The sequence below is a fragment of the Scyliorhinus canicula genome, chromosome 11 (assembly GCF_902713615.1).
Source record: "Scyliorhinus canicula chromosome 11, sScyCan1.1, whole genome shotgun sequence".
Lineage (NCBI taxonomy): Eukaryota > Metazoa > Chordata > Chondrichthyes > Carcharhiniformes > Scyliorhinidae > Scyliorhinus > Scyliorhinus canicula.
The window spans coordinates 72,719,984-72,746,344 of NC_052156.1; the positions used below are offsets into that span (position 1 = coordinate 72,719,984).

Sequence of the window (26,361 nt, forward strand, 5' to 3'; positions counted from 1 at the left end):
GAGGAAAAAAATAAAACCCAAAACTGTATTTTGGCAATGCTGTCATAGAGAAGCACATCAGTTTGTGATTGACTGTTAATAATCCCTGATACTGACTAACCATTACAAAGTGAAGGATTTGGGCCAGTCAGATTTAATTGAAGATAGCATAAGAGTAGTGAAGTTGTACCATGAATGCCTTGTAATTGGAGGATCATGTAGATGAAACTTTCTCCTTACTTTGTTACATTATTTACTGCCCGTTGCCTTGCATATGACCAATGCCTCAATCTTAACCTGGCTCAGGATTGGTGAGAGCACAAGATCCCAAGAGCACAAATTGTTCTTTGTTAGCATGGACATTTTTAACTCTCCAACCCAATTTTAGCATGTGATCTGTGAAAACTTTCAACTGATAAATATATTAGAATATTCTCCTTGTACGGAAGTATATCAGTGTTGTACTCTGCAGTCCACAGCTCAATTTCATAGGTGTATGCCTATGGCTTCATTCTCAACTCATGGAATTTATGATCCTGGCTGTACTGGGAGAAGAAACCTGATTGAATACCAAACACCTGGAGCTTCCTTGAAGGGGGTAGTCATCTCTGTGCCTACCCTCAAGCAACTTGTATTGGCCAATTGGCAAGGCCCTGTAAAATGACGGCACACCAAAATGAAATAGAAAGGAGCTCCTCCACATGAGAAATAAAGTATTTGAACTTTTCTCCTCAGGTTATTGTGGTATCCTGATGACTACCACTCACTCTCCAAAGTTGGCACTGAAGCTGATATGTTCATGAATATTGCTTTGTGGTTTGACTTTGCGTTGGACATTACTAAAGCAGCTTGAGACAATATGACACATTGAAGACAATTCACCTCAATTCAAATGTGTGTGCAGCTATGCGAAGATGTCTGTCTGCAAATGGATTTCCTTTTAGCTATATGGCAAGGCTGCACATCCCCATACCTTTATATTAAATGTATTAAATTAGCTCAATGGTAGCACTCCTGCCTCTGAAACAACGATTATGGATTTATACCCCACTCTGGAAGTCGAGTAGATCATTTTCAACTGACATTTGTGTGTGATAACATGTGAATAGAGCTCTGTTAGAGGGGGCCTCTTTTGCAAGAAATGTTAAGTAGATGTCTATCTACTTTTAAGAGTCCTTCCTGATGATTCTCTTATTCCCCTTTATTTTTGCCATTTCCTTTTTGATCCATGCATGCTTAATGACATGTATCTTTAAGTCAAGCAGCAGAGAGAATGAGGAATTCAACAAGTTGCAACATGTGGTGATAGTTTTCAAGCAACAGAATCGGACTTTGAGAGATAGGGCAGGACTTGGTTCGACTTGGCTGGTGGCCAAAGAATTGGCCAAAAGGACATATTCTGCCCAGTAACAGGTGGTGATTGGATCCTGCCTGAGTGGAATGGTTCCCAGAGGCCTAAGGAAAGCAAAGTTGAGACCTGGACACACAGAAACAAGGACCTGCTTTCTTTCTCTTTCTCTCTCCTTCATGTTTTCTCCAGCAAAGCTGTATAGCTGTATACAGAAACCAAAATAATCTACAGTGACAACCTTGAACTCAAATCTTAGATTTAAGGAAGAAAAACTGCGTAGACGTACCCAGATTCTGCATGAACCTGCAGTGAAAACCTCAAACTGAAAGCCTGGAGTCAAGTAAGGTGTGCTGGAAACAACAATCGGAAACAAACTCTTATCATTATCATTTTTTGCACCCCTCTCCTCCCCCCTGTGTTTGGCTGTCTTGTGTGTATGTGTGTGCATAGAGGGTGGGATGAGTTTAAGTGGGGGAGGAGAGGGGGATTAGGGATTAGATTATAGTTAACTTGTTGTATTTGCTGCATAATGTATTATAGTTAGCATTATTAATAAACTTAATCGTGTTTAAATTTACAAAACTGGTGACTGTCATTATTGGGCACTTGCTCGTTCTGGGTGAGTGTGCTTAACACTCAATTTGGCTCTGTTTTCGTTCCTTAGCTCTAGAGTCGCCAGGTATCGTTAAGATACTGCCACAAGTTTCAAGTTCAAGTTCAGACCAATAACTCAATACACCAATTAGTAAATTCAAACAAGACACATTTATTATAATACAGTTATCTACTAATCATGCATATAAAACTACAGGACTAGGCTAATCCTACCACTAACAGGCCAATACTTATCTGGATAAGGGGACTGCCGGATCAGGGAACAACGGCCTCTATCTTTGTCCTGGATCCGCAGGCTTCCAGTCGGTGTGGATTAAAGGGGTCAGGAGTGTCTACTCTCATAGCGTGCGTTGTGTGACACTTACTTGTTGGCGGCTGCTGATCAGGCCTCTCCTCCTTCAGGTCTTCTGCTGCAACGGTGTTCTGCTAGGAGGGCTGGCTGGTCAAGGAGGCTGGCAGAGAGAGGGAGCCAGGGTCGGGTTCTCTGTCTTATACCTCCCCCAGGGTCTCGCGCCTACCTGGGCGGACCCTCTATACACTCTCAATCGATTGGGTCTCTTCCCAATCGATTGATTTGAATTCCCCAATAACGGGGCAGTCCCTCGATCACTGGGCCGTTCTTGGGGCTTATTGTTTTGGACTTCTCTTGGCGCCGAGAAGTCTGGCCTTCTATTCACTGTAGCGATTTGAGTTAACTTGTTTCCATTGTACTTGGGAATCACCCGGTATCGCCTCATTAGTATGCTAACGTTTCTTTCACAGTGCTGTCTGGTTTCTGCAGCAGTCAGAATACACAAGTGCTTTTTCAAGCTGCTTGCTTTTGCAACATGTCCATTTTCCCTGCATTCTTTGTAATCTTCCATTTTGTGTTGGGCAGTGGCCACCCCAGGTGGCTACACTACTCAAGGGTGTCAATTATTGGTTAATTCAATTGTATTGCGACTCCGGGTCAAGCGGGGCTAGAATTAACCATGCACTAGCCCAGGACGATGAAACACTGCCTGTTCAAATGCATGGAAATGATCCCAAACCATTATTTGAATATAATCAATGAATTCTACTTGTATCCTTGCCAACATTTATCCATAATCATCAAATAAATTATATGATCATTTGCTATTTGAGAGACTTGGCTGTGCATGTGTTGGCTGCCATGTTTTTGCACAAACAGGTGAATAATTTCAGAACAAACCTATTGGCTGTGAAATACATTGGGACATTGTGAGGATGTTAAAGGTGCTATACAAATACACAGTCTCTCTTGTCTTTATAAACCTGCAAGTTTCAAAAATGTTAATCTTTCTGACTGTAGGTGGCTCGTCCTTCTGTTTGCCTTACCACCCTATTTTGGATGAGTGGATCAGATCAGCATAGATATTTAAGACCCAAATTTGATTTCAGAATAAAAACACTCTTACTGATCGCATTGGAAATGCTGCTCTAGAGTAGTAAAGAGCAGTTTTTCAAAGCTCAAGATGTAGTGCATGGCTGGGGATGAATCAGTTGCAACTTTAACCTGCATTATAACTGATGGCTGTACCCTACGTTAGAACTCATTGGAAAATAGTTTATTTTCCCGCAATTGATTCCTGAACTTGGGTACAAAGATTTTTTTTTTGTATTCTGTTGTTTCTTGCGCACGCGTGACTTAAATATAGAGATAAGATCAGATTTAATTTCTATTCATGCACTTTAATAGCAACTATTATGTTATGAGTTAAAGATATCATTGAGAATTTGGACATTCAGATTTAGACTCTTGTATTGCCTGTGCCAGGTCCATCTCTCTGACAATTTTGGCATTGATGATTTTGTTCCAGTCAATAGTCGTGTGTGTAAATGGCAGCTGGCGCCGAAGACCCTTGAGCAGAGAATCCAGCTTTTGATAATTGTCCATTAGGCCAAGCTGGAGGGAGACAGAAATAAGAGGATTTTCTTTTTGCTGATCAGAATAGAATATATTCCATGGAAGAGAAAATGCTGGAAAATCTCAGCAGGTCTGGCAGCATCTATAGGGAGAGAAAAGAGCTAACGTTTGAAGTCCGATGACTCTTTGTCAAAGCTTTGACAAAGAGTCATCGGACTTGAAAATTTAGCTCTTTTCTCTCCCTACAGATGCTGCCAGAACGGCTGAGATTTTCCAGCATTTTTCCTTTTGTTTCAGATTCCAGCATCCACAGTAATTTGCTTTTATCCAGAATGTATTCCACTTTTCTTATTGCAAAGTTTCAAGCTTTCAACCAACGATTTTCAGTTGTAATGTGCCTGAATAAAAAAAAATCAAAGCTGCATTTGAATACTGGAATACTGGATGCCTCCCTGTTGTTGAGATGCTCCTGTCCCTCAATGTCATTTGGAGTTTTTGAACTGTAAAGATCAAAGAAAGGTACGCACAGGAACAGTCGCTTCGGCCCTCCAAGCCTGCGCTGACCATGCTGCCCGTCTAAACTAAAATCTTCTACACTTCCTGGGTCCATATCCCTCTATTCCTATCCTATTCATGTATTTGTCAAGATGCCCCTTAAACGTCACTATAGTCCCAGCTGCCACCATCTCCGGCAGTGAGTTCCAGGCACCCACTACCCTCTGTGTTTAAAAAAGCTTACCTTGTACATCTCTAAACCTATGCCCCCTAATAATTGACCCCTCTACCCTGGGAAAAAGTCTCTGACTATCCACTCTGTCTATGCCCCTCATAATTTTGTAGACCTCTATCAGGTCGCCCCTCAACCTACTTCGTTCCGGTGAGAACAAACCAAGTTTATTCAACCTCTCCTCATAGCTAATGCCCTCCATACCAGGCAACATTCTGGTAAATCTCTTTTGCACCCTCTCTAAAGCCTCCACGTCCTTCTGGTAGTATGGCGACCAGAATTGAACACTCTACTCCCGTGTGGCCTAATTAATGTTCTATACAGCTGCAACATGACTTGCCAATTCTTATACTCAATGCCTCGGCCAATGAAGGCAAGCATGCCGTATGCCTTCTTGACTACGTTCTCCACCTGTGTTGCCCCTTTCAGTGACCTGTGGACCTGTACACCAAGATATCTCTGATTGCCGATACTCTTGAGGGTTCTACCATTCACTGTATATTCCCTACCTGTATTAGACCTTCCAAAATGCATTACATCACATTTGTCTGGATTAAACCCCATCTGCCATCTCTCCGCCCAAGTCTCCAAACGATCTAAATCCTGCTGTATCCTCTGATAGTCCTCATCGCTCTCCCAATTCCACCAACCTTTGTGTCTTCCGCAAACTTACTAATCAGACCAGTTACATTTTCCTCCAAATCATTAATATATACTGTGAACAGCAAAGGTCCCAGCACTGACCCCTGCGGAACACCACTAGTCACAGCCCTCCAATCAGGAAAGCACCCTTCCATTGCTACTCTCTGCCTTCTATGACCTAGCCAGTTCTGAAGAGGAACTGAAGATATCAAATGTATGTGGATAAACAATTCCTCTTTTTGACAAAGGTATTGCTTCTAAAGTTTTTTAGACTTGTGTCTCCATGAAGCAAAACACTTCTGTATTTGTTTGGGGAGGGGTTGATGCAACAGGCCAGTGAGTTAATCATTTGCTCCTCTACAATTTGTATCACCGTGTCCTACCTCTGTGGGCAAATGAAGTAAAGCTTTGTCATAAAGACTGTGTGTTCCTTTTGCAATTTTAATCTACAAATCTTGTTTTATGAGGGTCAGATGATATAAACTGTGACAAGTTAGCTTGAAGTGTTCATTACCTGGATAATGCTGACTGGGTAATATTGGAAAAAAGAAGAAAATCTAGAAATATGTAGTTAAAACTGAAAGAAAAACAGATTTTTAAAGGGTACATACCTGCAACATTGTCACCTGCCTTTTCATTTTGCAAATGCTGTGTATTTCCAGAAATTTGTGTTTTTAATACTAATTGGTTAGCTGGCTCAAATTTGACTGGCAGCCATCCAGAACTACTTAATCAGATATAATTACTTTAAATCCTACTCAGGATGCGGGCGTTGCTGGAAAGGCTGGCTTTTTTTGCTCATCTCTAGTTGTCCTTGAGAACCTGTTGCTGGTCCACCTTTCTTGCACAGCTGCAGTTTGCGTGGGGAAAATACTTATACAGTGCTGCTAAATATGGAGTTCCAGCATTCTGACCCCGTGGTGATACAGAAATGGTAATATATCCAAGTCAGGATGGTGAGAGATTTGGAGGTGACTAAATATATTTGAGAGGCCCAGTAGCTTATGATTTGAGACCACAGATGAGCTCATGTAAGGTCTATGTAGGTGGAAGCTGGAGCTGTTTTCTGGGAGAATTCCTGAGCTGGGTTGGGAGGCAGAGGAGAAATACTGTTCTCTTGCAGCTGAGTTGATTTGATTTCACTGATAGATGAAAGCAGTCCTGTATAGGCAGCCAAACACAAATTGTGCTCTCGGATGTATACTAGATTTGCAGCATAAGGCATCATGGAGTTTTTTATTATATTGAATTATCTAACAATTTATTACCTAGAAGGGAGTGTAATTAATCCTAGCTATCGACAGGCTGGCAGACTGCAGCATTTTGTTAACATCACCATTGTGTCTTTCACCCATCTGGCAATTAGCCCATGTAATCAATGTTGAATGTCTAAAGCTACAAAAAAAACTGCAGTGCAAGAGGGGTGGGTCGAAGGCAAGGTCCGTAGGGAAGTGTATGACAGAACACAAAACGTTGACTAGTAACTACACATGCCATGTAAAAACACAGTTGAAATTGTCCTTTTTAAGGATCTGTACTGGAAAAAGAAAGGGTCATTGAAGTATAATTAATTGTTCATAATGATGTGTTGATTACTGCCTCCTCACCACTGATCCCAACAAAGTGGTAGAGTAGCTGAGAACAACAATTCAGTCACCTTATTCCTAATTTTCCTATTTCTTTATTTCATTAATCTGGGTAATAATGAAAGTTATTTTACTTGGTGAATGTCAGATAGCATAAACACCTAAAATTCAGATTTTGCAAAGCATTACTTTGAAGGCCAAAATGGGGGTGTGCTTTATTTTTTAAATGCTGCTTTACCACTGACTACCAAAATATTGTGTGTATTAAATAAACATCAGCCAAGAGCTACCTGGAATTCAATGTCAGCATTTTCAACCATTTTCACGAACTCTGTGGCTCCTTCACATTCATCCTGGTGGGAGAGAGAAAAGTTAGAGATGGAAATGTAAGTCAACCTCGGTGAGCGAAAGAATGTAATCGCACTCTTACCTGTTATGTGTCTTTAATTTCTTAATTTTCTTTCCTCTGCTTCCGTATTTCTCTTTTTCTTCCACAGAATCCCTACAGGGCAGAAGGAGGCCATTTGGCCCACCAAGTCTGCACTGACCCTCTGAAAGAGCACCTTACATAGGCCCTAACCCCTGCCTTATTCCTGTAACACGACCTAACCTACACATCTTTGGACACTAAGGGCAATTTTAGCGTGGCCATTTCACAATCTTTTTATTTCAAAAAATTATCAGATGTGGGCATCGCTGGTTAGACCAGCATTTATTACCCATCCCTAGTTGCCCTTCAGAAGGTGATGGTAAATTGCCTTCTTGAACCGCTGCAGTTCATGAGGTGTAAGTACACCCACAGTTCTGTTAGGGAGGGAGAACCAGGATTTTGACCCATTGACAGTGAAGGAACGGCGATATATTTCCAAGTCAGGGTTGTAAGTGACTTGGAGGGGAACCTCCAGGTGGTGGGGTTCCCAGATATCTGCTACTCTTGTCCTTCTAGGTGGTAGTGGTCGTGAGTTTGGAAGGTGCTGCCAAGGAACCTTTGCGAGTTCCTGCAGTGCATCTTGTAGATGGTACACAAGGCTGCCACTGTTCGTCAGTGGTGGAGGGATTGGATGTTTGTGGAAGGGGTAGCAATCAAGCAGGCTGCTTAGTCCTGGATGGTGTCGAGCTTCTAGAATATTATTGGAGCTGCATTCATCCAGGCAGGTATAGAGTATTTGATTACACTCCTGACTTGTGCCGTATAGATGGTGGAAAGGCTTTGGGGAGTCAGGAGGTGAGTAACATGCCGTAGGAGTCTTTAGCGCAGCATGGTTGCACAGTGATGAGCACTGCTGCCTCACGGTGCCAAGGACCCAAGTTCGATCCCAGCCCAAGGTCACTGTCCGTGTGGAGTTGCACATTCTCCCCATGTCCGTGTCTGCATGGGTCTCGTCCCCACAACCCCAAAAAGATGTGCAGGGTAAGTGGATTGGCCACGCTAAGTTACCCGTTATTTAGAAAAAAAAAGAACTGTACTCTTTTTCAATTAATGATTTTTTTTTTTCTTTTAAGGATTCCTAGTCTTTGACCTGCTCTGGTAACCACAGTATTAATATGGCTAGTCCACTTCAGTTTCTGATGAATGGTTACCCCCAGGTTGTTGATTGTAGGGAATTCAGCAATTGAATGTCAAGGGGCAATACTTAGATCCTCTTTTGTAGGAGATGTTCATTGCCTGGCACTTGTGTGGCATGAATGTAACTTGCCAGTTGTCAGCCCAAGCCTGGATATTGTCCAGGTCTTGTTGCATTTGGACATGGACTGCTTCATTATCTGAGGAGTCGCGAATGGTGCTGAACATTGCGCAGTCATCTGCAAACATCCCCACTTCTGACCTTATGATGAAAGGAAGGTCATTGATGAAGCAGCTGAAGATGGTTGGGCCTGGGAAACTACCCTGAAGCATTCCTGCAGTGATGTCTTGGAGCTGAAATGATTGGCCTCCAATCACCACTATCATCTTCCTTCATGCGAGATATGACTCCAACCAGTGGAGAATTTTCCGCCGATTCTTACTAACTCCAGTTTTGCTAGGGCTCCTTGATGCCTTACTCAGTCAAATTCTGCCTCATCTGGCATTCAACTCTTTTGTCCATGTTTGAACCAAGGCTGTAATAAGGTCAGGAGCTAAGTGACCCTGGCAGAACCTAAACCGAGGGTCTGTGAGCTGGTTATTGCTGAGTAAGTGCCGCTTGATAGCACTGTTGATGACTCCTTCCACCACTCTGCTGCACATCTTTGGACTGTGGGAGGAAACCAGAGCACCTAGAGGAAACCCACGCAGACACTGGGACAACGTGCAAACTCCACACAGTTACTGAGCCCGGATCCCTGCCGCTTTGAGGCAGCAGGGCTAACCACTTTGCCACCATTCCACCTGCACTCTGATGCTTCTCTCCCTGACCTCATTTTGCATCTCTCTTATTTATTTTTATTTGGAGGGTGATGCAGTGTGGCGGGGAATGGTGCCATCATAATTGCATTTGGACTGGTAATTGTAGGAAAAATGGGAGTCTGCAGTGGATCTGGTCTCACCTTCCCACAATCAGTTATAGTTCCACATGGCTTAGTCAGCCCCATCCCCCAACCTGATCCCCGTTACTTTTGGTATGACTTGGGATTCTCTGGCTGACGGCGGATTCGGGGAACACGATTGGCCGGAGAATTGGTTCCGATGCCAAAATCATGGCGGGCACCGATTTCAAGCCAAATCGCAAATCTCTCGCATCGACAGCGGCATCAATGTGTTCCATAATACACATAAAGTAAACACCTTGGCATATCTTAGCAAGTCCAACCCAGTACTCTCTGCGGACTCTGCGATTCACTGTCTCCACCAGGGCAAATTCCCGACGGCGAGGTTCGCTTGTGCTTTTAAAAATCCTGAAAATGGTGCCATGGTTGATGAGGAGGTAGGACACGGAGTGGCGTGACTGTAGGCTGCTGGGTCGGGTACTTGGGGTGGGGGACTGACTGGGCCGAGAGGGTGTGTGTGACAGGGGAAGGGTCGTGTGGCAGGGGTGACCACCTCCTTCCCCCCCCTCCCCATGGGTCTGGAATGGTGTCCAGGCAAGGACCACCATTGCTGCGGCCTGGAAGGCAGCCGTCTTGCTGCGCACCCCACCAACCACCTGCCCTCATTCTGCAGAGAACTACCGACCGTATGGGCGCCCCCACATTACCATCACACACACAACCCCCCCCCCCCCCCAAACCAGCCACCACCCATCGACAGGGCATCAGGTGGCTCACCCAGGGCAATGCCCACTGTAGCCTCCACAGGGGGGGCACGGAGCTGGCAAGGGCAGTACCAGCTGACAGTATCCCTGGCAGAGGGATGGGTGCCAGGGCTCCATGGTTCCGGCCACCGACGGGGGAAGGAGGGGGACATGCATGGGCAGAGCCCAGCAGAGCCAAAGGGGACACCATGTAGTCCATTAGACCTGGTTGGGCACGGGGTACATATCTTACTAACATGTCGACCTTGCAGACAATGGATATTGGAATTCAGCCAGCAGTGGTGGCCTTCCTAATCGATGCAGCCCTGGGGGATGCCCTGCGGTTGTACGAGCTGTAGCTGCTCGAGGAGGAGGAAGCTGCAGCAGCTGAGCATGCAGCAGTGGAACAGGAGGCAGACGAGGAGGAGGGCTCGAGGAGGAAGAAGCTGCAGCAGCTGAGCATGCAGCAGTGGAACAGGAGGCAGCCGAGGAGGAGGGGGAGGTGCCACATAAGGCCTTATGTGTGTGTGCGTACGTGTATGTGTACGTGTGTATGTGTACCAGCAGCGCCTGTTGACCTGCTGGACCGGACATGCCGTCAAAGACCGGCCGGGGGACAATGCGACATATCTACCGGATCATGGCGCACCTGGCACCGCGGGGGAATGGGGGAGGGCACTTGAACTTTTACACCATGGGCTGCTTCCAAGCACCACTGGGGAGCTGTCCGGGATCTCTCGGAGGTCGGTGCACAGGTGCATCTGCGCTGTCACGGGACCGACATGTCCCGAGCCCAGGATGTGCTGATGGGATTCATGTCGCCCTACAAGCACCTGCAGATGAGGGGCTGCTTGACACAAACCGAAATGGGTTCTACTCGAACATGCAGCTGATATGTGATGCGCATCATGCACGTCTGCGCCCGATACCTGGGCAGTGTGCATGATACCTTCATCCTGGCACACTCGACAATTCCTGGCTTCTTTGAGATGCCACATTGGCTGGGGGATTGGGTCCTGGGCGACAGGGGTTACTCACTGCAGTCGTGGCTAGGACACCTATCCAAAGGCCACAGACTGACGCGGAGACCCGCTACAATGACACCCATGCCGTGACCAGGGGCGAGATCAAGCGGTGCTTTGGCTTACTGAAGATGCATTCAGGTGCCTGGACCACTCTGGAGAGCCCTCCAGTATAATGCTGAGAGGGTCACCCACATCAGGATGGCCTGCTACATCCTCCACAATATTGTGCAGCAGAGGGACGCGTGCTGTAGGAGGAGGAAGAAAGCCAGGCCTTGTCCAATGAGGAGGATGTGGGGGAGGGCGAGGTCGGGCAGGACTTGGGGCCCAGGCAGGCACGGTAGTAAAAGTGTGAACAGATGTTTAATGTGAACAATCACTAACTGTGCCCTGCACCCGTGCCAACCTAACTGGTGTCTAACCTCCTCGCTTTACAGCCCTAACGCTACATCCAGGTGGATCCCCAGACTGTCTTATCAGGAGTGGAGGTGGCCTGCTGCGATTTCCCACCCTCCATTGGCGGTTGTCTACTGGGGCGACCGGGCCTGGATTGGTCCACCAGATGCACCAGGGACAAGGGGGACGGATTGGGGGTGGAGGGTTGGGGGAGTCCGAGGTGCTGAGGTGTTCCAGCACCTACCCAGCCGGTGTGACCGGCACGGTCCCCATCACCCCCTCCTCCCTCGGGTTGTCCAATGGCCCCGGGCTACTCCATGGGTAAGGGGTGTGAGCGGAACTATCCCTGGAGGCCCTGTTGAGAGGGCCTCGGCCACTGCCTGCACAGATTGCCCCAGGCGTTGGACATGATGAAACATAGCCAAAACCTTTGCCCCCAAGACCTCCATCCCGGATGCCACCCGTGCGGTGTTGGCCTCGGTAGCATACATGGTCGGCACTACCTCCAGCTCCTGTACACAGCTGGACTCCTCTGCCTGCAGGTGCTCACTGACAACCCCTCATGTAGTCCCTGGCTCTGCGACTGCATCTCCACTATAGATGGGACTCTCCATTTCAGAAGCTCGAAACCCGTCTAGACGGCAGCTGGTACCTGGGGACAACCCGCCCTCCAACCGACCGCCCCTCAGGAGTTCCAGCCTCCACCTGCTATACTAGAGCATCTGCATAGTGTGCACCAGAGGGTGTCCCAGGAGCCTCTTCACTAAAGTGGCCAACCAAGACCAGTGTCTCTGGAATGGCAGAGGGTGTTGGAGACAGCTGTGACAGGAATTCTGTGCCAACTTCGGAATCGAGCCCTGGTGTGTCCTGGTTTCAGGCATATGAGTCAACTCCGTGTCGGTATTGGCATCGCTGCTCGGCATATGGCAGGGAAGGGGTGGTTCTGATTGTGGCACTGGCTGTGGCAGTGGGCAGGGGTCACCAGATAGACCCATTCCATCACCAGCAGCTCCTGCAAGATACAAGATGATGCATGATGTACCATCAATTGTACACGAGGCGAGTGATTTACCAAAGTCTAGCTTTAATTGACTAGAACACAGCTCTGCGATCGTCTACAATGGAAAGGACGATCGTCAGGCGTCTGACCATTTATACCTTGTTAATAGAGGCGTGGTTAACTCAGCCTCTCGGCCAATCGGTCGAGAGGCACATGACCGACCAGGGCCAATGGTAAGCCGACGTTCTGGCCCAATGGCAGACCGGTATGCAGATCATATCACCACAATGCATGATTAGACCATGGGGGTGAAGGGGGATGGTTAACACGTGGCATTGGGAACCGCAACTAAGCGGGGTGTCACTTCCCTGTCCCGTGGTCCATCTCCATCCCGTCAATTTCTCTTTCCTCTTGCCCGCCAACCATGTCCAGGGCCCGCTGCTCTGCCATGGTGAGGGACCGCAGGGCCAGGGGTCCCGCTCCAGTATTCTCCCGTTAACAGAGGTTATGGGTGGCCTTCTCTTGGGGGCGCGGGGGTAGGGAGACACAGAAAATATACAGTGTTAGACAGTCTGGCGCATGCAGCCCAGGGGGTGGATAGCTGGTGGCTTCATTAGCCAGCGCGCCTGGTCATGGCTGCCTGTTTGGGTGCCAGCATGTGGTGCAGGGTGGAGGTTTGGCCACCCTCCGGGTTGGCGGGAGGTTGGCTGTTGCGGTTAGGGTGTGTAGGATGGATGGAGGTTGGTGCCAGGGTCAGAGGTCATAATGCATACTCGCCCGAGCCGCCCTGAGGAGGTTATGCAGTTTCTTCCTGCACTGCAGGCCGGTCCAGACATTGCTGCTCACGGCACTCACCGTCTCTGCCACCTGTACCCAAGCACGGCGAACGGTGGTGGCTGGCAGCCTCCTGACCAGGCCAGAGTACAGGGTGGCCTGCCTCTCCACCACAACGTCCAGGAGGGTCTCGAGCTCGGTGTCCGTAAAACGTGGAGCCACGCATCTTGCTGCCATCTTATTGGCTGGGGTGGTGTGTGTGGTGAGTGAAGTGTGTTTCTGCGGCTGCAGCTTATCAGCCTCCCGAGTGTCAATCACAAATCCGGTGAATACCGCACAGTTTAGCATTGGATTCGATTGTGTTCCATGTGGCGCCAGTGCTGGCTCCTCAATCGTCGCTGAGTCGGTCCAGGTTAGGTGCCAATTGTGTTGTGAAGTGCATGAATCCTGCCCCAGCGTCAATACTTAGTCTCAGGAACGGAGAATCCCGCCAAATGAGTGTCTTGCTCTCAGAAAACAATGTGGCTGAAGGCAAAGGTCCTTTCTTCAAAGTACTGTTATTTATATAACATTAGATACCAGAACATTAGGACAGAGCTGCTCTTTTAGAATCTTCCCATTCTTCTCTGAGTGGTATTATGACATAATCTCCATTCGCTCATACTCAGTGGCTATTATTGGAGTAGTGGTAGAGTTAACCCTTTACTGTGCACCTGACCTCCCCACCCCACCTCAAACTGTTTCTAGTGATTGAAGGGTGTTATTTTCTGTGTTATGACCTTAGTAAAGATCAAGGCAGAACATCTAGTTCTTTGACTAATAAGATGGTTTATTAACAAGATGAACACGGAGAAAGATAACTAACAAACTAAAATACAAACGGTAACTGATAAATGAATTCATTGAATTCTCCTGGAGCTACTTCTGGTGCAACTGTTCACTATTAAGACTCAGTACCCACTGCCGAATCTCTCTAGTCACAGGAGGGATCCCTATCGCCACCTGCTGGTCAGAGGTCGTACCGACAATATTAAACATTGATAGATAACGATATACATTGATGTGCACATGCATATCACCACAAAGGGATGTTAATCTAAGATTATATTTCAGAGATTTAGGGTTTTATTTTACAGAGGGTCACAAGGCTGTGAAATGCACTGCCAGTGTTAGTGAAGCAGAGACCACATCAATTAACACATTAGGTAGGCAGTTCAAGGAAAATTGAATAAAGGGGCATGGAAACAAAGTGGGATTAAGACTTCTGTTTGTGTGCAGGATAAACTCCAAGACAGGTTGAACTGAATGGCTTCTTTCTGCTTTGTAATCTCAATATAAACCCTTGCATCCCCGAACCCATTCACTTTTCCACTCGACATTTCCTCATCTCTGACACAAGTGCCACATTATCCCATTTGTACTACAAGCAAAATATTGCAAATGCTGGGGATCTGAAATAAAACAGAAAATGCTGGCAAGGCTCTGGCAGCATCTGTGGAGAGAGAAACCGATTTGACATTTTGCGGCTGTATGACTCTCCACAGCTAAAGAGTCATACGGACTCGGTGTTAAACTTTCTCTCTCCACAGTCTTTCCAACATTTTCTGCTTTTTATCCCATCTTAACTACCCACTTAACCTCTGAATCTTCTGGAACCCATCCTCCTCTTTGTGAAAGCACCATTTTTTAGTTCTGGCATTGTCATGTTTCAGTGACCTGGGAGTTGCCTTTATCATAACCAGGAGACTCTTATTAGTCAGATGTTATGCTGTATGAGATATATTTTATATATAGTTGTATATCAGCATATCTTTTACTGATGTGTAACATTACATGTGCACACTCTTACATGTGAGGTATGTTTTCCTTACCTTTAGCGAAAGGTTCTGTTTCACATCAACATTACTGGTCAAATTGATGCTACCCTCCTCAAAGTAATGAGCCTGAGGAAAGAAAAGTCAGAAAGAAAGCTATCTAATTGGAAGGGTAAACACTTCCATTTCCTCTCTTCTCCACCAATGTTCCTTACAAACTTAATTCACCAAGAGAGCAGTTGGGTAACCTACTTCCGCATTCTGATGAATGTTAACAATCAACCTGTTGGTAAGAGAAACTCATCTAACTAGAAATGTCTCCTGTGTAGATATTTCCTAACTAGATCAATCATTGGCCTTCAATTCCATGAGCTTTAACTTCAGTTAAAGTTCTCTGTTAATTGAGTGAACAACTCTATCAATATCTATGAAAGTTTGAAAGACAAAAGAGCTATCAATGGATGTATAACAACAGTCTTATAATATTCTTTATTGGATTGGATTTGTTTATTGTCACGTGTACCGAGGTATAGTGAAAAGTATTTTTCTGCGAGCAGCTCAAACAGATCATTTAGTACATGAAAACAAAAGAAAATAAAAAGAAAATACAAGGTCCACAATGTAAATACATAGACCCCGGCAATGGGTGAAGCATACAAGAGTGTAGTATTAAATCAGGTCAATCCATGAGAGGGTCTTTTAGGAGTCTAGTAACAGCGGGGAAGAAGCTGTTTTTGAATCTGTTCGTGTGTGTTCTCAGACTTTTGTATCTCCTGCTCGATGGACGAAGTTGGAAGAGTAAGATGAGTGGGAGGGGTCTTTGATTATGCTGCTCGCTTTCCCAAGGCAGCGGGAGGTGTAGATAGAGTCAATGGATGGGAGGCAGGTTTGTGTGATGGACTGGGCTGCGTTCACGACTCTCTGAAGTTTCTTGCAGTCTTGGACCAAACAGTTGCCATACTAGACTGTGATGCAGCCAGATAGGATGCTTTCTATGGTGCATCTGTAAAAGTTGGTAAGAGTCATTGTCACAAGTTGGCTTACATTAACACTGCAATGAAGTTACTGTGAAAAGCCTCTCATCTCCACATTCCAGCACCTGTTCGGGATCACTGAGGGAGAATTCGAAAGGTCCAAATTACCTAACCGCTTGTCTTTCGGGACTTGTGGGAGGAAACCGGAGCACGCGGAGGAAACCCATGCAGACACCGGGAGAACGTGCAGACTCCGCACAGACAGTGACCCAAGCTGGGAATCGAACTGGGGACCCTGGCGCTGTAAAGCAACAGTGCTAACCACTGTGATACCGTGCCGTTGTATTTTTACTGTTGTGCAATAGGGAATTGTTAGGGTAGTCAGTTAGCAGACACCCATGTCACCTGTGCTTAAATGCAGGCATTCTCCTAAAACAGCGGGCACAATTTAACCCACAAAAATCAGAGTCCCAATTAGGTGTGTACAGTGGGGTCATTCTTGGCTCCTGCAGCACCGAGAATGGCCACGCTATCAAATGGGACTCTCGTTGTTTCTGGCCTTAGCAAGGAACGCCCCGCCGAGGCCACACTTACCTAAGAAATCAAGGAGCCGTTTTTAAGTATTTAATGGCTCATTTAAATATGTTCATCAGGATCTCACCCAGTGAGCGTGAGATCCAGATCACGGCATCCTGCGAGATCTCGCGAGGCATTCCGGGCATCACAAATTTTGTGAGAGACCGCTCGCGCGATTTAACGGCCTTGTCGCATCACCAGTCAGGAGCAACGAGGCCGTTCGATCGCGCCCAGCTTGTTAAAGAACGCAGAAGAATTCGCATTAGAACTAAAATTAAAAGTTATAAGGATGAACATAGTTAATGATGACTGCTATTTAGTATATTGTTGCCAGAGATTATGGAAATTTAAGAAGTATGTAGCGAAGGTCATACAAAATAAAATTCAAGATTTATAGGTGGCTAGAGTTTTGCTTTCTTTACCTTGGGTTTGTGAACCATATCAAAGAGACAGAATAGGTTAGATATAATCCATAGTAGGCTAGTTTGTACATGTTTTCTTGTTCAGTGCTGTTTGATGCTATTACAAATAAATGAAAGAAAGATCACAAGAACAGCAGAAGACTGAATTATTAGGTACTGAATGGCTGAAACGTACTGCCAGGTAGTTATTATTCTTTAAATGTAAAGGCTTTGGGTCAGTCATTTTCAAACCCAGGGTCGCGACCCACGGGCGGGTGTTGAGGGGGACGCAGGGCCATGCGTCGCGGCATTCCTGATTATAGGGCCATGTGTCAGCATTCCTGATCGTGGGAAGAAGTGCCCAATGGCGCAAAAGCTTTTCAAAATGCCAGTCACAAGCAGCTTTCAGAATGCCTGCTGTTCCACCCATCCGTGTCCCCTCAGCAATGCAAAGGTTCAGAGCCCTCCTGACATCAGTGCGCTGATCCAGGAGCAGATTTTTTTAAAAATCACTGGCGTCTGCCTGCTGGAGTAGTGGCAGAGAGCAGTTCGCGCACCCCGAATACTGACGCCACATGTTCTGGGCACGAGAGAGATTCCTCCATTCTGCAGCTGCCAGCACTGCTGGTGTTAAGTCCAAGACCTCTGGTGAACACGCCATGAAGAAGAAGCTGAAAACAGGAATAAAGCAGCCTAAAGATGATTACTTGAGATGTGGGTTATTAATTGTACCACTGCAAATCCGGATTTAAAGTTCATGTGTGTTAAATGCAAGGGAACACCGGCAAATGAAAGTTTAAAACCCTCAAAAGTTCAAAGACAAGCGAGTTCAAGGACAAACGTCTTTATTTCGTTCAATGGATACAGTGAGATCTTACATCATCAGCTGAAGTCATTATCAGAAATGTAACATTGAATAACAAAGCAAATGAGATTGTGAGGACCAAGTAGGCTCACCTAAAAATCAAAGGTAAGTGAAAATGGTGGATCCTGAGGTTCAGGCAGCATGGGTTGCGAAGGTCGGCCGGTGTGGGTCACGAAGGTTGGCTGGTTGATAAACATGGGTCCCGGGCAAAAAAAGTTTCAAAAACACTGCTTTTGGTCACCTTTTAAAAAATAAAACTTGAGGGGGAAATTGTGTAGTGAGTTAGCACAGATCATTGGGACCTGGATTTAACATCAGATTAATAGCACATATAAAAGTCTCACTGTAGTCTCCATGGAAAATACTTTCAGGGAAGCAACGCAGTAAGTTGGCATGGTCTCCCACTACTGACTGCACAGTTCAATCTTTATGAGAGCATTGGTCAAAACATGAATGGAAGACCTGAATTCCAACAGTAAAGTGAGATTAACTGCCCTTGACATCAGGCAGCTTGACATCAGACAGTATGGCAACAAGGAGACCGAGCAAAATTGAAGTCAATTGGAATTGGGGAAAATCTCACCACTGGTTGGAGTCAAACCTAGCACAAAAGAGGATGGTTGTGGTTAGTGGAGGCCACAAATTCTTCAAAGTATTGTCATAGGCCCAACGATCTTCAGCTGCTTAATCAATGACCTTCCTGACAACCTAATATCAGAATTTTACGAATGATTGCATAGTGTTCAGCATCATTTACAACTCCATACTGGCTTGGGCAACATTCAGGTTTGGGCTGATAAGTGACAAAAGAAACAGTCACGCCATACAACTGCCAGGCAATGATTGTCCCCAGCAGAAGAAAATCTAACCATCTTTCCTTGACATTCATTGGCATAACCATTGCTAAATTGTCCAACAGAAAATCCTGGGGATGTTTACCATTGATCAAAAACTGAACTGGACCAGCCATGTAAATATTGTGGTCATGAGCAAGTCAGAGACTGGGAATTCTGTGGAGCTTACCTATTATTTACTTATAACTTACCTTCTGACTCCCCAAAGCCTGTCCATCATCCAGAAGGCGCAAGTCACTACCTGGAAGAGTGCAGCTGCAATCATACTCAAGAAACTTGACACCAGGACAAAGCAGCCCACTTGATCAGCATCCTACCTACCGCCTCAAACATTCACTCCCTCCACTGCCATCTACAAGATGCACCATAGAAACTTGACAAAGTTCCTTCAATGGCACTTTCCAAACCCATGACCTCTATCACCCAGAGTGACAAGGGTAACACATGCATGGGAATACCACCATCTACAAGTTCTCCTCCTAGTCACACCCCATCCTGACTTAGTAATATAATGGTGTTCCTTCACTGTCACTGGATCAAAATCCTGGAACCCCTTTCCCCACTGACATTGTGGTTAGCATTGCAGGCTCCGGTCTTGGGTGACTGTCCAAGTAGAATTTGTGCATCTCCCCGTGTCTGCGTTGGTTTCCTCCAGAGGATCCGTCTTCTTCCCTCAGTCCAAAGTCGTGCAGTTTAGGTGGATTGACCATGGTAAAATTGGCCCTTAGTGTCCAGGGGTGTGCAGGATAGTTGGGATTACGGGGATAGGGTGGAGGAGTGGGCCGAGGTAGGTGCTCTTACAGAGGGACGGAGCAGACTTGATGGGCCAAATGACCTCCTTCTGCACTGACGGGATTCTATGGCTAACAATGCCTATATCATGTAGATTACGGTGAATCAAAAAGACAGCTCACCACATAAGAAATCAGAGCAAGAGTAGGTCATTTGCCCCCTTGATCTGCTTTGCCATTTATTAAGATTGTGGCTGATCTGGCTTTTGCTTCAACCCCACTTTACTGCTGGTTCCCTATAATCCTTGAGTCCTTTGTAGTGCAAAAGTCTATTTAACGAGACCTTGAATATGTATATTGAATTGGCCTCCACAGCTCTCCTGGGTAGAAATTAACAAACCTGAAAGAAGAAATTCCTCCTTCGGAATCTGCCTTTAATGGGCAATGCCAGCAAAACTAAAGATCTGGTCATTGACTTCAGGAGGCAAAGTACTGTACACACCCCTGTCAGCATCAACGGGGCCGAGGTGGGGACGGTTAGCAGTTTCAAATTCCTAGGGGTACACACCTCCAAAAATCTGTCCTGATCCACCCACGTCGACGCTGCCACCAAAAAAGCACAACAGTGCCTATACTTCCTAAGGAAATTCGGCATGTCCTCTTTGACTCTTAACAACTTTTACAGATGCACCAAAGAAAGCATCCTATCTGACTGCATCACAGCCTGGTATGGCAACTGCTCAGCCAAAGACCGCAAGAAACTTCAGAAAGTCGTGAATACCGCCCAGTCCATCACGCGAACCTGCCGCCCATCCATTGTCTCCATCTACACCTCCCGCTGCCTGGGGAAAGCAGGCAGCATAATCAAAGATCCCTCCCATCCGGCTTACTCACTCTTTCAACTTCTTCCATCGGGCAAGAGGTACAAAAGTCTGAGAACACGTACAAACAGACTCAAAAACAGCTTCCTCCCCACTGTTACCAAACTGCTAAACGACCCTCTTATGGACTGACCTCATTAACACTACACCCCTGTATTCTTCATCTGATGCTATCCGGTGTTATGTAGATAAATTGTGTACCTTGTGTTGCCCTATTATGTATTTTCTTTTATTTCCTTTTCTTTTCATGTACTTAATGATCTGTTGAGTTGCTCGCAGAAGAATACTTTTCACTGTACCTCAGTACACGTGACAATAAACAAAATCCAAATCCAATCCCATATTCTAAAACTGTGCCCTTTGTTCTAGATTCACCTACAAGGGGAAAAAACTTCTCAGCATCTACCCTATCAAACTCCTCCGAATCTTATATGTTTTAATACCACCACCTCCACAAAGGTAATTAGGGATGAACGCTAAATGCAGGCCTTGTCCATGATGTCACATCCCAGGAACGAATAAAAAATGTAAACCAGATTTGTCTCTGGTCCGTATAGGAGTAGTTGATTTCTACAGAGGTGGTCAAAAGTGGACTCTGATGAATGTGTGGTTCTAGATTAAGGTGCAATAAATTAAGTATGATATCCACTCTTGATCACTATCACTCGTGCGAACAATAGCCACTTGGGTGAGGTGCCAGAATTGCTGAAGGAATTGTGTCCAACCATGAAATTAAAGTTTCCAAGGCGAAGTTGGCACGAGAAAGTTAACAAAAGAAAGGAATAAGTTAAAAGAAAAGCAAAGTTCTTACTGCGAGCACAACCTTGCTGACACCATTTGAACAGCTAGTTCCCCTGACATGTGTAACTTGTGATTTAACTGTTCTACGCCAGGTTTAGTCCACTGAAGCCATTCTGTCAAACCAACGCAATCTTTGGGAAATTTGTCCGATTCTGGTAATATCATTTTGGAAGTTTCATGGATAGGGAGCTCGATTTGGGGGCAGCACGGTAGCAATGTGGATAGCACAATTGCTTCACAGCTCCAGGGTCCCAGGTTCAATTCCGGCTTGCGTCACTGTCTGTGCGGAGTCTGCACATCCTCCCCGTGTGTGCGTGGGTTTCCTCCGGGTGCTCCGGTTTCCTCCCACAGTCCAAAGATGTGCAGGTTAGGTGGATTGGCCATGATAAATTGCCCTTGGTGTCCAAAATTGCCCTTGGTGTTGGGTGGGGTTACTGGGTTATGGGGATAGGGTGGAGGTATTGACCTTGGGTGCTCTTTCCAAGAGCCGGTGCAGACTCGATGGGCCGAATGGCCTCCTTCTGCACTGTAAATTCTATGATCTATGATTCGCCGTATTTCAACGCCAAAATCGTGAAACACAATTGGGTGGAGAATAGCTTCCGATGCCGAAATCATTGTAGGCGCTGGTTTGACGCCAAATCGGGATGCTCCAGCAACCTGAAAATGGTGTGGATGCGTCGCTCGCCGCAGGGGCTGAAAGTGCAGTAGGCATATCATTATCGGGCCTGACAGCCGATGCTCCAGTGCCTCCACAATTCACCGCCTCCAATGGGCCGATTTCCAGACTGCCATTACAGCAGCCATCTTTCTGACCACCCACCCCGGCTCCTGGTTCTACACAGTGACACCAGCTGTATGGGTACGCCCCCCCCCCCCCTCGTCCCCGAACACCCCACCCAATCAGCCGCCACCCACCAGGGGACCACCGAGGACCACACCCACGGCAGCCCCCAGTGAGGGCAGTACCAGCAAGGATGGGAGCCAGGACCGGGAGTACGGCCGGGGTGTGGGGGGAGGCATCCGTGGGCGGGATGCGCAGTGCCAATTGGGGCCACCGTGTAGCCCATGGTAGTGGGCTATGGGAGTATGCACCATGCCAATATGTTGGCCTTTCACTCCCTGCAGAGAATGGCATTCGGACATTAACCCACGATGCTGGCCGCCGTGCTGATGGACGCAGCTCTGCAAGATGCCCTGCGGCAGAGTGAGCCGGGTCGGCTCAGAGAGGAGGCGGAAGCTGCAGCAGAGGAGCAGGCTGCAGAGGAGCAGGGGGCAGCCACACAGGCTGGAGGGCCGGCTGCCCAACAGGCCGAGGAGGTGCCAAGGGGGCACCGGATGACGCCCCGCGCGTACCGCAACCGCATGTAAAATTCTAGGACCTTCCGGACCAGGCATGTAGACGGAAACTGCGGATGAGCAGGGGGACTGTGCAACACATATGCCAGATGATGGCACAACAGGCACTATGGGGGAGGACACCCGCTCCCGATGACTGTCAAGGTGACGGTTGTCCTGAACTTCTAGGCGAAGGGGTCGTTCCAGTCACCAACTGGGGACATATCTGGGACTTTGCAGACATTGACGCACAGGTGCATCCGTGCCATCACGGAGGCCCTATATGCACAGACGGATCATGTGGACCGTCCCCACCAGGATGCCCGGGTAGCGGGGTTCGCTGCCATCTCGGGGATGCCTCGGGTCCAAGGGGTGATCGATGGCATACATGTCGCCTTGCGGATAAAGGCCGCTGTGCACCAACAGAAAGAGCTACCACTCCATGAATGTCCAGCTGGTCTGCGACTAACAGATGCGCATCATGCATGTCTACACCTGGTACCCGGGCAGCATGTACGACGCATTCATCTCGGCACACTCGGTGATCCCCGACATTCTCGGTGATCCCCGACATTTTTGAGGGGCACCCCCCCCCCCCCCCAGCTGCAAGGCTGGCTGCTAGGCGACAGGGGTTACCCGTTGCGGTCGTGGCTGATGACACCTATCCGGAGGCCACAGACCGACGCGGAGACTCGCTACAACGATGCTCATACATTAACCAGGGGTGGAGTCAAGCGGTGCTTCAGAGTCCTGGCGATGCGCCTGCATCATGGTGGCATGTTGCGTCCTGCACAATATAGCCAGGCAGAGGTGCTGGAGGAGGAGGAAGAACAGGCCTCGTCCGACGAGGGGGATAAGGATGAGAGCGACGATGAGCGGGACATTGGGCCCAGGTAGGCACGGGAAGCTGCACGGCGCCATCACCGAGGCCAGCGCGCACGGGACGCCCTCATCGTGACATGTTTCACTGACTAGGGGGAGGGGGATTGCTAGCCAGGGGCACGGACACCACCATTCCAGACCCACACTCCCTCACCTCTCACACCACCAAATCACCCGCATGCACACCCCCTCCACAATACATACCTGCAGTGTGACGAGCTGGGGGCAGTGACGGTGACAGCTGATCTGGTCCAAGGGATGGAGGATGCTGACAGCCTGCTCTGTGATGAGCTCCGTGCTCCACATCGTTTGACAATGTCTGACTCATGCCCACAGTAGCACCTTCCACCTGGTTGAACCCTGCATGTGAGCTGGCCAGTCCATCACACGGTCCCATTGAATCCCTGGGGTAGGGGTGCTGGGGACGGTCGAGGCAGCGGGGGCCAGGAAAGGAGGGTGGGGAGCACTGTCTACCCACAGGCCTGCACTGGTCCTCTACCTCCCAGCCCCCCTGGCCAGCACTGACCGGCCCACCCCCAGACCCGTCAGACAGAGCACCGAGGCAGGTTTCAATGGTGTTAACAGGTGTTTATTGTGGGGAAATATATACACAGTCTGTGCCCTAGCCCCGATAACTCAGCTGTGCCCTGCACCCAACTCCTGCACCCTGGTGTCTAACTTTCTGGCCTTACGGGCTCTAACACTATGCCTAGATGGTTCCCAGATGGTACAGCAGGAGTGGAGGCGGCATGCTGTGACTCCTGCCCTGCGGCAAGGGTCCCTGGTGGCGCGCGTCTCCTGTGGTGACCCGGCCTGGATGGGCCAGGTTGCTGCTCGGGCATCCCAGGTAGCATGGTGCGGCCCTTTCTGCCCGCTGCCCACCAGATGCACCAGGGACAGGAGGGGGGGGTCAGAGGTGCTGCGCTGTTCCAGCACCTCCCCTACGGAGGTCACCAGCACGGGTCCGAGCTCCTCCTCCCTCAGGGTGCCCGATGACCTCTGGGCCACTCCATTGGGCGGGGTGCGAGCGGAGCCATCCCCTGAGGCCACTCCTTACCGTGGCGCTGCCAGTCCTGGAGGCCCTCTCTGGTCTCGACCAGGGTCTGCACGTTCACGGGCATGGAGCATAGGGAGTGGGCCACCTCCCTCCGAGTCTGGGCCTGGGCCACCTCCCTCTGTGTCTGCGCAACGCTGGGCAGCACCTGGGCATTGCCCCCGACTTTCTCAGCCATGGCCTGCTGTGACTGGGCTATGCTGAGGAGCGCTGCTGCGATGTCTAGGTAGCTCTGGCACATGTCTGCATGTGAGGAGTCAGTCCTGCCCTGTGCCTCAGCCCTTGCCTGCACAGAATGTCCCAGGCCTTGCATTCTTTGACCCATATCCGACACCATCCACCACCACAGATGCCACCCGCGCGGTGTTGGCCTGGATGGCACGCATGACCGACACCACCCCCTGCTCCTGCATGCGGATGGACTCCTCTCTGCAGGTGCTGGAAGCCGGCCGTCATCCCCTCCTGTAGTCCCTGAGTCTCTGACTGCCCCTGCACTGTGGCTGGGACGGGATGTTCCAGGAAGCTGGGACCCGTCTGGGCAGCAGCTGGTTCCTGGGGCCAGGCTGCACTCTGAACATCCAGCTCCTCGGCTGCTCCTACCTGCACCTGCTGTACCAGATGGGATGCGTGGTGCGCACCAGATAGTGTCCCAGGAGCCTCTTCACTAATGTGCCCAACCGAGATGATAGTCTCTGGGATGGTGGAGAGTGTTGGCGACAGCAGTGACGGAAAGTCAGTGTCATTCTCCCACCTGTGCTCCAGGGTCTCCTTCATCTCGGGCAAAGGGCTGATGTTCTGGCTGTTCGCCCAGTCAGTGCTCAGCCACCTGGGAGGCACCGGCTCTGGCACTGGCTGGGGGGGCAGGGGGCCCCAGATATACCGGGCCCATCTCCGGCAGGTCCGGTAAGACACAAGACGACATGTATGGTTAGACAGCAAGCGGGTGGGGGCCATGGGAGGTAGGGCTGGAGTTGGTGAGGGGGGGTGCCCACACGTGTCATGGGGATCCGCAACTAAGCAGGGTCTCACTTGCCCGTCCGCCACCGACCTCCGTGTCATCGACCTCCCTTTCCTCCGGGCCGCCGACCTGGGCACGGTGAGGTGCCGCAGGTCTGGTGGTCCCCCTCCAGTCTTCTTCAGCTCCCAGCGGTTGTGCGCAGCCTTCTCCTGGGGGGAGGGGCAAACACATACAGCCACAGTGTTAGACGGTCCGACGCATGCAGCCCAGGGGTTGGGTAGATGATGGCATCAGTGACCAGGGCACCCAGCAGACTGGCATGAGTGCTGGCATGTGGAACAGGGTGGGGTTCGGCCATCTCCGGAGGACGGGGTGGGTTACGTGTGTGGGGTGGGTGCAGGGTTAGTGCCAGGGGCACAGTGCTGACTACTCACCCTGGCCACCCCGAGGAGGTTGTGGAGTTCTTGCTGCACTGTATGCCTGTCCGGACGGCGTTACCCACGGCGCTGACCGCATCTGTCGCCTGTACCCAGGCACGATGAACGGCGGCGCCTGCTGGCATTCCACCCGGGCTGGAGTAAAGGGTCATCCGCCTCTCCTCCAAGGCGTCCAGGAGGGTCTCCAGCTCAGCGCCCCTGAACCGTGGCGCTGCTCTCCTTCCAGCCACCTTGTTCACTGGGACGGTGTGTGTGGGGGAAGGATCGTTTAAATATGGCTGCGGCGTGTGCGCCTCATGTGCGGCAATCATGGACTCGGCGAATCCGGCGGCGTTTCTTTTGGAACCAGTTGTATTCCATGCGGCGATGGTGCTAGCCCATTTAGAGTTGCTGAATCGGTGCAGCTGTTGCGCCAGTTTTGCTGTCGTAAAACACCACGGTTTCCACGCCGGCGTCAGCACTTAGTCTCAAAATCAGAGAATCCAGCCCAGGGTTCTTTCTGATCAACACTTCCTATCTGGGCACTGTTGCCTCCACTCGCTGAAGCTGTAGTTCGAAGAGTACAGGTTTAAAAGTTATGGTATGTGATGTATTATGTATTTATTGATGTTTGCAAGGCATCAATTG

The 26,361-nt window shown here is 48.8% G+C and overlaps 2 protein-coding genes across 5 annotated transcripts in view; one reads left to right on the top strand and one right to left on the bottom strand.

Moving 5' to 3' along the window:
• Positions 1 to 26,361, top strand: part of LOC119973134 (acylamino-acid-releasing enzyme-like) — a 95,773-nt gene that overhangs the window by 58,469 nt on the left and 10,943 nt on the right. For 3 of the 4 annotated variants that reach the window (XM_038810727.1, XM_038810730.1, XM_038810729.1), the window contains one exon: positions 715 to 1,907. The exons of the other annotated variant lie outside the window; for it this stretch is intronic. In XM_038810727.1, coding sequence (XP_038666655.1) covers positions 715 to 832 — 118 coding nt within the window. In that variant the 3' untranslated portion in view covers positions 833 to 1,907. Of the gene's footprint in view, positions 1 to 714; positions 1,908 to 26,361 lie in introns of those variants that run through there. 4 annotated transcript variants of the gene reach the window in all.
• The window catches only part of LOC119973135 (F-actin-capping protein subunit alpha-2-like), a 50,387-nt gene continuing 27,653 nt past the window's right edge, over positions 3,628 to 26,361 (bottom strand). The window contains exons 8-10 of the mRNA XM_038810731.1: positions 15,040 to 15,111; positions 7,058 to 7,120; positions 3,628 to 3,851 (exon numbers count right to left, since the gene is read on the bottom strand). Of these exons, the coding sequence (XP_038666659.1) occupies positions 3,672 to 3,851; positions 7,058 to 7,120; positions 15,040 to 15,111 (315 nt within the window). The 3' untranslated portion in view covers positions 3,628 to 3,671. The remainder of the gene's footprint in view (positions 3,852 to 7,057; positions 7,121 to 15,039; positions 15,112 to 26,361) is intronic.